The following is an 11,687-nucleotide window of genomic DNA, read 5'->3' on the forward strand; positions in this document are numbered from 1 at the left end:
AAAATCTTTATCTTCTACCGAATCATTTGCTTTACTTATGCATTTATTTCTTCAATCTTTCCAGATGTAGAACTAAGATATATTTCGAGATTATCCTGTATATTTCTTCAATGTTTAAGTTTATAAATAACCGCGTACTATTCTGCAACATACAATTTTACTAACAATAATCCCTCGGAGATCTGGTCCGTCCTGATTTTGATACTATACTCACATTTGTCAAAAGAGGGCTCAATATCTTTGGTAATTATAATTATAACAAACTACGCAAACTTACGTAGCAATAGTTAAAATTAATTAGGTCTCATGTATAATAATACTTTTGTTCTCTAAAATTTACATCTCTCGGCTGATATAATATATTCATCTATCATGATCTATGCCACAAAATATTACATGTCTGCATCTATTTAAAGGATCTTAATTATCTTTACTTTATTTCTACTTACAATAAGTGCTAATCATAATTAATGAAAACGACATAACAAAAATGCAACACATAATTAATGTTATTAAATGCCGAAATAAAAAATATGTTAGTAAAGATTTGAATTAATCTTTTTTAGTAAAAATTATAAAATTAACCAATTATTTACTAAATTTATCTAAATTAAATTTCTAAATATTTTAGCATAAAAAAAAGCTAGAATTATCTTTAATTATCAAATGTTATTTGTTTAAAATAGTTACACGTAATATCAGCTAATTATTAGCCAATAAATTATTTTTTTATATTACAAATTTTTTAATTTTAAAATTATGAAGGAGTATTAATAATAATAATAATAATAAACGACATTAAATTAAAATATTAATAAAACAATTAAAGATGTAATTAACATAATTATTACTACAGTTGCAAAAAGATAATTGCTTTTTTAAAACAATTTAGACATAATTTAGTAAATAATAATTAATTAGTAAATAATTTTATAGGACAAATAGTGATATTAGTCCAGATTATATAACGGCTAATTTTTTGCAATAATATATTACATACATTATACATATAGGCTATCCACGTGCAACATCTTCTTTTCAACAATAATTTTTAAACAAGTTTAGGAATATTTTTTAAATTTAATAGAAGATTGTAAATCTCTCTTTTAAATTTCTAAACATTTCTAAAAAAATATTTGTTACATAAAACTCGAACTTGCGCACAAATATGTAGAATTAAGTGTACTTTCCAGATTATATATAAATAATTTTTTTCATCTAAACAATAATCTAAAGAATAATTGATTTATTAAAAAATAATTTAATGTCGTCAATAAAAAGTACTGTAACATTTGAAAAGCATTATTTGTATTTCCTTTTTACACACGTATGTATGTATTTTATCTTATATATTTATCTTGTTATATTGCGCTTGTATTTTATATAGTGTTTTTAAAATCATTCAGATTGAAAATGTACCCGAAAATGTTACAATATCTTTTTATTGGTATCCTCGAATTGTTTAAAGGCGCAAGACAATTGATATACAATTAATCATTGGAACACAAAAAACAATTGGCAATTGTGGTAGATAGTGAGGAAAGAGAGGAGGGTTTGTTATCAGAGACGAGATCAGTGACACTGGATGTCACTGGAGTAGTAGGAGCAGGAATGTAATTGTTATAGTTACCATTACTCATATGCAGCACCTTGGCCATCTTCTTCATGGTAGCATCCAACTTGGAATCTGTCGTCTCTAATTCGTTCCCAAATTCATCCAACATCCTGTGAGAAATTTATCTTGACATGTTACAATAATAAATAATAATGTAATAAATAAATAATGAAAATTTATAATTATATACATATTATTATTATTAATATTATTTAAACCAAATAAATACCGATGAGAACATGCCGTAACGATCAAGTTAGATCTCGGGTGCTTCTATATAATTGCATGTGAATTTATATACTACGTTTGTAGATTCTTAATTGCACGCCGAATTTTTTTCAGAGAGAGGGGGAGGGGGGAGGGAGAGAGAGAGAGAGAAGAGAGAGAGAGAGAGACGCAACATTATCAAATTACCGCAGTAATAATAACTCATGATATTACTGCGGTAGTTTGATAGTGTTGCATTTCAAATCTAAAGAAAATTCGTTACGCAATTAAGAATCTACAAACATAGTATATAGGCAATAAATAAAATAAGTATATAAGCAATAAAATAGTATATAAGTTCACATGCAATTATATAGAAGCAGAGATCTAGCTCGATCGTTATAACATGTTCTCATCGGTATTCATTTGGTTTAAATTCTCACGGTCCAATAAGATTTGATATTTATTAATATTATTGTTATATGTAATTTCTAATATTTTAATTATAAATATAATTAAAGTTTATGATATTAAGGAAGTTCGAGCGTTAGTCAAAATCCAATTTAGAGACTTAATTTTTTAATATGATGTAGATAAACACTGTATACAAATAGCCCATAATTTGAGCAATATTGACTGTATAATTTTTTTGTAATGTCATTCTGAAATTGATCATTTTAACATAGCGTCTTATGGGAGATAGTCGTTCCGGAGTAGATAACTGATTTATACATACTCAGCTAATTTAGGACTTTGAAAAACTAGGATTTGACTAGTATTAGTCATAGTACTAGTATTAGTAGTAACAGATAGTAGTAAGACTTGGCAACACTACAGTGCACAGCTGATACGAAGCCGATAAAAGCAGCAATGACATTCTCTCTCCATTCTATTTTCCTTTTTGTACAAAATCGACCTTTATACCGATTGTATTTCTCCCTTATAATTCGCCATGATCGCCATAATCTGTCACTACCAGTCACGTCGCAAAGTGTAACGTTGCCAAGTTCGATTTCTCGAGTCGTTGACAATCTTATGCATTTGGTAATATTCTATTCACTAATAATTTACTATGAATACAGCACATAAATAATATCCACAATTTATTACTAATATTGCGCATGATTTCAAATCGCTATAATGACAATTTTTTTCAGTTGCATTTTTGACTCCAAAGTAACGCTCGAACCTCCTTAATACTTTATAATTTTTTAAGTAATTGAAAAACAAATAAAATATTTGCTTACACAGCTTGTTCATCCAGTTCACTGTTGATTTGTCTGGATACTGTTTTTAATGTGCCGACTGTTTCCCCAATCATGTCCAACTGTTCATCCTGCTGCCTTATCATAGCATTTTGCTGTTGCATTGTATCACTGAGAAACTGTCTGTTTGGACTATCTATTTCATTTTCTAGCTTGCTGTATTTAGTAGTACCATGATTAGCTGGCACTCTCGCAGGGCTGTTGTCCAAAAGCGGCTAAAAATATAATACATTAAATATTATAATATCATATAATTCTCACAGATATATAACAAACAAATTGATAAAATTAAAATGATACACAACAAATAAAAATTAAAGGCTTTAAATGGTTAAGATGGATCTTTAGTATTTAAATAATTTGGTATAAATTTATATATTCGCATCTAATCCTGCAAACTGCCCTCTGAATTTAATTTTCAGTCATAAAACACAATCCTAATAAAATTAGTGTAGTAATATCAAAAATTAAATTGACAAAGATCTAAAATAAATTTGCTTCTATTTATTTATTTGTATGTAATATATAGATATAATTGTCAAACTGTATACGTACTTATCACATATTTAATGTTAAAATTTTGTAAAGGCTAAGTTAGCAATAAAAACACGAAAAAATATGACACTAATAAGAAAAACCAAAGAAAATAATCATTTCCTATGACTTTTTGAAAAGACACGATTATCTCTTAGATAAATGCCAATTGCTGCAAAACTAGATTCAATTTAATAACGAAAAAAATGAATACCGTGTATACCATTGTCGTTTGCGAAGATTGGTAGAGCGATTTATTAATTCCACAACATGTAAACTATCAAAATAATGCTAATTGAGAAGACATCAGAAGACATAACGAATCACTTTAATGAGGTTAGAATCACTGAATGCGTCAACTGATATAGCAAAACGATATTGTTCAATACTGATAAAAAAATTGGACGCAATACCGACAGATGTCACTGTTGTCGAATAAAGCTGAAGTAACTGCGAATTGTTTATAAACAATTTTGATTTTAACTTTGAAGAATCCACTTTTAATTTAATGAAAATAATGAAGTTATTTTAATATTTTAAAAGACAAGAAAAAAAGTTATTGTCATTAGTTATTACTGTATAAACAGATGAAAAAAAATTCACAATTTGGAACTTGAATGGGGATTTAAATCTAATAAAGAAATTCGTATTAGATTCAAATTAAAATTCAAACTTTTGAATTCAAATTTAGATTTTAATTTGTGACATATATCAATCATCAGGTTACAGCGAGTGTTTTTGCAAACATAAACATTAAGAAAAAAACTTTATATATATTTGAAATATGTGAAGAAAGTACAGGTTAAGATATGAAGCATTTAAATTTAACCTTTATAGAAATCCAATTTAATATTGAAAATTACTATCAATATTAAATTTCTGTAGAAATGCATTTCTTAAATTTTAATCTCTAACTATTAATCTCAGATATATTACAGTTATTCAAAATAAATGTACAGAAGGTGTTTCTATGTGATATAAGTGCTATTGAATACCACAGTGTGTGTTGTCACAATCAAAATGTTAACTTTAGTAAATGTATACACTTATACACTTATTAGTCAATGTATACATTGATTACAATAGTAGATTATAGTAAGTGTACAATAGTAGATTTACAGTAAGTGTAACATTCCCTGAGTGAATACTTTGACTGTGATGTGTATAATATATATTAGCATGTAAGAGTGCTGTACATTCGCTTAAAATAGAAAAAAGATTAATGATAATGAAAGAAGATTATTCGTTGGGATTATTCTTTTAATTCTTCTCGCTAAACAATTAAAATTGTCGGATTTGCTAAGTTTTCGACTCATTTCTTTTTTCCCACTTACTTTTACTTTTTCAAATTTCTTCTATTCTTTATTCTCGTCTTTGTTTCTTTCATGCCAATTATTCAGATGCATTGCTTATGTTCTTTGATTGTTTTCTGATCGCAACATATATATACAACTTATTAATACTTACAATTAACGTGCTAAATACAGTTTATGATATGATGTAGAGTGTAGAATATAAGTAAAGCGAAATGCAATGTATACAAACCTGTCTTGCCGTGCTGTCGCGATCCCGACTTCTGCTTAAGTTCAGTTTGTCCTTCATGATCTGCGAAAGGTTTAATAAGCGAAATAGAGCCATTAAGGTGATATTAGTCTCGCAACGCGGGCGCTTTCGTGAACGTGTTAATATATGTAACGAAGCATTGCGTGACCATGAATCGTAATGCAAATACAGCAAGATATATGTAATCGCAGTGATTATGTACAATATAAATTATATTATGTGTTATATAGATTATTATGTTATATTTATCTTATGTAATTTAAAAAGTGGATATTAGAAAAATAAGTAATATGAGACAATTTTTAATTGCTTGTCAAAGTAACTCGAAAAGAAAATTTACTTCTGTATACAGAACAGTTATATTAAGTATCAATTAAATCTTTAATCAATTACCTTGACTTCCTCTCGCGCCTGCTCGATGAAGCTTCGTTGAACGGTCAACTCCTTGTTGTCGATTTTAAACTTTGTTGGGTTTTTTTCAACGATACGTACACACGCATTAAGGACGATAAAACATTCAATATCTAAAAGGTAGATTTAAATTTGATAGAAAAATTTCGACATTTGCATCTAAATTTATATCCAAAATTCAATTTCAAACTCGAGTTCATTTAAGTACAAGTTTGACATCAAATTCAAATTCAGATATGTATTAATATTCATTGCAGATCAAATTCAAATTCGATTATAGTAAAGAGTAAACTGTGTGGGAATGTTTCAAATTGAAAAAGGATATAGATAGTATCCTCGAGGTCGTCGAGGTCCCATTCGATGGAACGAAGTGCTTTCCGCAGTTCGGTGGTGGTCCAATCGAGTTCATCTGTACGTGAGATCGCAGTGGCTGAGCCACTCAGCGGTATACCGGTCGGCGACGTGATCGCGACATTCTGCAACTCGCTCCAACGCCCGTACAAACCGCGGTTCTTGTTCAACGCCTTGCACACCTCGCTGAAACAGTCCAAATTAATTAAAGCACACAGCCCGTCATAATGGGTTAAATTTAAACAAATTCACACAAAACACTGCAAGCACACATCATACAAATAAATCGACGATACATTCTAGTATAAAAAAACATGACAATTTAAATTTAAATTTATATTCAATTTTTATATTTTCATATTTATACTTAAATATTTATATTAATCTAAATTGATTATTTTTATATATAAAATATGTGGTTTATCTCTATGAATATATATTTTATGCAAATTATGAATATTATTTTCATGCAAATTTATCTTGATAAAATTCTTTTGTACTATTTATATTTTTTTTTAATTTCTAGAAAGATTATTAAACAAATATAATTTTTCATATATAAATATTGTCGAATAAAATGTCCTATGCATATATATACATATATACAAAACATTAAACAAACATTAAAAATGAAGAAAGACACGGCGATAACCCGCAAACCTTCTCGCATAATATACAAAATGTTGTTCTGCAATATTTTGTATTACATTATATTATTTATTAATGCAATGTAACGATGCCATTTTTAATTGCGATGTTATATTAATTAGTTAAGTTATACATTAAGCATTATAAAAAAAAATGTTTTTTAAATTCTCTCGCTCAAGTTCAAAGGATTTCAATAAATTATTACAATATCTATAATTGTTACATAAACAATTTTGCGATATCTCCGAACTGTACCTAATCTTTAGGAAAAAAAAATCTAAGATTTTTCGTAGGCAGATCTTTTTTTTATTACAGACATATTTGCAGCAAAGAAATATCAATCGTTTCTTTTACCGAAAGAATTATATATATCGACAAATTCTGTCAACGCGCAACATCGTGCAACATTTATACAAAGAATCCATCACACGGTCTGTCACGTCAGAATATTATCCTCTGTGAAGAGCAATATGTCAGCCGGAGATAACTATCGCGACGAGAAGTGATATTCCTTGAAAGCGATAACGACGATAACGTTCGTTATCACGTAAATTCACATCTAATCACGTCAACATCCAATATTGGTTAATTGCGGTCCCTTTATCGGTCGTGTCGTTATCGGGATGTTTGCAAGCGTTCGCACTTCTCCCGCGCGCTCACTCACGCTCATAATCGCTACCCCCCCACCCTCTCCTCAACGACCCTTTTTCGGAGAAAAAAAATCACGGCGGAAAGAGTGACACGCAGGAGATTTACACGCATTAGAAAAAAAAAAAAAAACGATCCTCTCCTCCCTTATTTTTTCTTTTTTTGTCAGATTCGTGCTGATTCGTGCGACGCACGTCGATCGCGCGGAAGAAAAATCGATGCACTCTCACGCTCCGTTCTCCCGCGGCGCACTTACTCCTTGACGACAAAGAACGGATTCTCCAGCGTCATTCCTCTATCCGCTCCGTCTTTGAATTTAAAGCCTGGGCCGCGGCCTGTCTCGCCGCGACGGCCGCGCGGCACCCTCGGTGGAAGCGCGCTCGCGCCTCGGCCACTCGCTCATCGGTGGGACGAGAATCTCGAGCGCGACCGGAGGTCCTCACCGAGGCACGGCGCACTCGCTGGGGCTCACCCTGAGAGAGCTACCAGGAGCTGCACCCGCGGCGCGCGATCCCGTCTTCCGTCGTCCGGTTCGGTGCCTACGGCGAGGATGCGCGGGCAGTCAGTTTCGGCGGCTTTCACTCGGTAACCGCGTTGCTGTGACGTTTGACGTGGGGTTTGACGTCTGCTCCGATTCCGGCGCTGCCGCTGTGCACCGCTATTTATTTGACTCACCCCCGCGGACGCGAGCGCCCCGTTGCGGCGTGTCGCGGCGCAACACCGTACGACGCGACGCTCGCAATGGTGACCGCCGCGATATTGATTCGCCGCACGATCTTACCGCGCCGTTCATATCGTTGCAAGCTGAAAAAAATATCTTCAAATCGATTCTACAGCCTGAAACAAGGTGAAAATTACAAAAGTGATTGAATTTACTACAATATTTATAATTCATTGCTCAATACTTAATAAATTTGCTTATATTTTTCTAATTTCCATCTTGTTTTAAGATACTGATTTAAGCGGGGAGCACAGACTTTTGCATAACGCATAATACATAGTGCATAAGAGAATCAACCAATCTGAATCCCTCCTTTCCTTCCACTTCACGAAAAAGAAGAACTTTAATTGGCGAGGGTGCGATTACATGGAGCGCGATACGCGGTACGCGGTTCTCTAGTACTCTAGTTAGTTAACCGCGTACCGCCTATTTCTTTTCCCTGATATTACATGGAGCGCGGTTTGCGGCACGGACTAGTGACAAACTCACATTACTATACGTTGCTATGCACTTTTTAATGGAATTAATTAATTTAAACGCAATTATTAAGTAAATCTGTTAAAAAAATAAGAGTATCGATAAAGTGTATATAAAGATAAGTTAATATATTTAAAAAAATTCATACTAATGTGAGTTTGTCACTAGCCCGTGCCGCAAACCGCGCTCCATGTAATATCAGGGAAAAGAAATAGGCGGTACGCGGTACGCGGTTAACTAACTAGGCAGCTAGAGAATCGAGAACCGCGTACCGCGTACCGCTCTCCATGTAATCGTACCCTGATTCTTTTATACACTATGCGTTATGCATTATGCAAAAGCTTGTGTTTGGGCTCTTAATAACGAGTCTCCTTTTTTTTTGGTAAGAAATTAGACACCGTTTAGACAATTTCTGATTGATTCATCATATTTTTTAGGACTTATTTAAGACTACGTACAATGGAGAAGATATAGGCCGGTATTCATAGTCGATTTTTATATCTATAAGAATTGTCTTACGTACATACATACATTTCTTAAAAGATATCATGAACCAATCAGAGAGCTGCATTACATATACACTGTTCACTGTTCACTGATCCTAAAATATAGACCAATCAGATGAAAAAGCTCACGGAACGTTTAGTAATTGCTGATCGTTTATCATTTTAAATGCACCCACCATTCTTATTCATAAATATTTACTCCAATAGGTACGTTCAGTGACTCAACAGTTGAGTAAGCGCTCGCTGCTATTGGTGTATTCTTCTAGATCTAAAATTATGATTGGATGATCTACAAAAATACACCAATAATAGCGAGCGCTCACTTAACTGTCGAGTCCGTTGAATGCGCCCATTGTGTGCAGAGCACAAAATAAAATAGGTCTGTTCGTATTGTTTGAACTTCTTCAAAATTTGATCTGTTGCATTGTTTGAAAATATTTAATACAAATAGTGATAGCAAACAAAATGTGAAGAAACGTATTCTAGTAGAATGCGATTGGTCAGCTATTCTTACACTTATTAATACAAATCCGTCTGGATAGGCTTTTAGGGTGCGTCCCGATGGAGAAAGAAATAGCGGAACGGAATGAGAACGGAACATTGATAGAAAAGAGATAGGATTGTTCTATCTTTTTTCTATCAATGTTCCGTTACTGTTCCGTTCCGTTATTTCTGACTCCATGTGACTGCACCCTTAGGGTATATCCACACACCTTGCATAGCCGTGTAAATGTATGCATATAGAAAATTATCTAATCATATTTTATGTAAAATATGCGTCTTTATAAGAAAAATGCGACTCGATAATGGCTGCGTTCATCGACATATAGTATGGACTGCGCAATCCATACATAAAAAGTGTCCGGCGAATTAGACAAAGAATCGTCTTTATAAGAAAAATGCGACTGGATAATGGCTGCGTTCATCGACATATAGTATGGACTACGCAATCCATACATAAAAAGTGTCCGGCGAATTAGACAAAGAGGAAACGCGGTGTGGGTCAATCGCTCGCTCTTTCTAATACTCCTATTGGCTGCTTTTATTACCGCCCAGTGGATATCGCTAGACGTTAGAAAGAGACAAAGCTATTATGGGCCTTCTACAATAAGCCATAAGTCATAAATAGGAAGAAACTAAAAATTGACGACTGTGATTGGTCCATTTCTAGCTTATGACTTATGATTTGTGACTTAAGCGGGAAGCACAGACTTTTGCATAATGCATAAAGCATGTGCATAAGGAATTTCATTGGCCCATTTTCTTAAGCATGAGTCAATGGACCAATCAAATTCTTTATGTATATGTATTATGCGTTATGCAAAAGTCTGTGCTCCCCGCTTTACGGCAGAGAGGTTTCTCTCTGCTTACGGCTTATTGTAGAAGGCCCATTAGAAAGAGACAGAGCTTGACTCACACCGATCGCTATCTCTTTCTTTCGGGCCGGTCATATTCTTTCAGCCTGTGCGTAGTCCATATACTATATGTCGATGGCTGCATTCAACAGAGAAAGCAGCTTTGCAACTGTTGTAAAATTCTTTAATATGATTGGTCTTGCTCTTACTTCCTTATTACATTTAAATGTATAAGCCAATCATATTCAAGAATTTTACAACAGTTGCAAAGCTGCTTTTTCTGCTGAACGCAGCCAATGTTAAAATTTTATAGCACGTACTACGAGTTCAATACTATTCGGACGTTCTTATATGTATGTACATACACTAGCGATACCAATCAATTTTATAAAATGATATGAACTACGTATTACATTATTGACTCTGCTGATAAAGTCGTAGTGTCGAAAAATTGATGTGGTGCGAGTCTCATCTAAGAATCGAAAATTGATTAACTTTACTGGTATGCACTAATTTAGAGAGTGCAGGAATAACAAAAACAGACATTTTATTTTATAGCTGCGTTCGGCAATGCAAATCTGAGGCATCGAAGTGCTCTTTTCTATAGTGCACGTGATATATGCTATAATATAAGAGCACTCCGACACCTCAGATTTGCTATTATCGAATGCAGCTTATGTATGTATCATACTTACGTTTGCTAGAGTCCCTGTAAAGCGTTTTCCACTGGGGAAACTGGTGCAGCACTAGCGCCGTGCTACCCAACCAGCATACCATATTTAAAAAATATTTTTTAAATTTAACGTAAATTCTACTTTTACAACTTCTAAAATCTAAATCACCGCGTTCACATTACTCAAAAGTGGGGATATAACAGCATCGATGATTGGTTCCGCCATTTTACTTCAAAGCCAATGAAAATTTATACAAGATTGACACAACTCTCTTATAGCGTTTTCCACTGGGAAAACTGGTGCAGCACTAGCGCGGAACCAATCATCGATGCTGTTATATCCCCACTTTTGAGTAATGTGAACGCGGTGGTTTAGATTTTAGAAGTTGTAAGAGTAGAATTTACGTTAAATTATATAATATTGACAAGTAAACAAAGTCAAAATGTCACTTTCGACCACATAATATCTGTATCTTTTATATATTTTTAATTCGAATGCTTTATAATAATGTATATATAGACTTACATAGTTATAAATTATAATTTTGATATTGTAAGAGCTAAATCGAGAAAAATATCGGGACTCCGCCGGTGCCGGGACTTAAATCGAGGCCTCGTTGCCGTTCGGTATTAGCAAGTTTTCGTCTCGCCTGCCACCATGACTTTACGTTCTTCGTAGTATAAGGTCTAGCGTCCCTTTCTGCTAGAGTCCC

At 33.2% G+C, this 11,687-nt stretch overlaps 1 protein-coding gene across 2 annotated transcripts; it reads right to left on the bottom strand.

The window, feature by feature from the left end:
- Positions 1–1,389: 1,389 nt before the first annotated feature.
- Positions 1,390–7,971, bottom strand: LOC108782973 (syntaxin-6). Of its 2 annotated transcripts, XM_018551375.1 has the most exons (6): positions 7,499–7,962; positions 5,921–6,132; positions 5,578–5,672; positions 5,167–5,226; positions 3,070–3,302; positions 1,390–1,725 (listed from the first exon to the last, which is right to left on the bottom strand). In XM_018551375.1, the coding sequence occupies exons 1-6, from the start codon at positions 7,531–7,533 to the stop codon at positions 1,491–1,493; spliced, it is 870 nt and encodes a 289-aa protein (XP_018406877.1). In that variant the 5' UTR covers positions 7,534–7,962; the 3' UTR covers positions 1,390–1,490. The 2 variants fall into 2 exon arrangements, with proteins under 2 accessions (XP_018406877.1, XP_018406878.1); XM_018551376.1 differs by lacking the exon at positions 5,167–5,226 and having other exon boundaries at positions 7,499–7,971.
- Between the last annotated feature and the right edge of the window lie 3,716 nt (positions 7,972–11,687).

The sequence above is a fragment of the Cyphomyrmex costatus genome, unplaced genomic scaffold, assembly GCF_001594065.2.
Source record: "Cyphomyrmex costatus isolate MS0001 unplaced genomic scaffold, Ccosl1.0 scaffold14, whole genome shotgun sequence".
Lineage (NCBI taxonomy): Eukaryota > Metazoa > Arthropoda > Insecta > Hymenoptera > Formicidae > Cyphomyrmex > Cyphomyrmex costatus.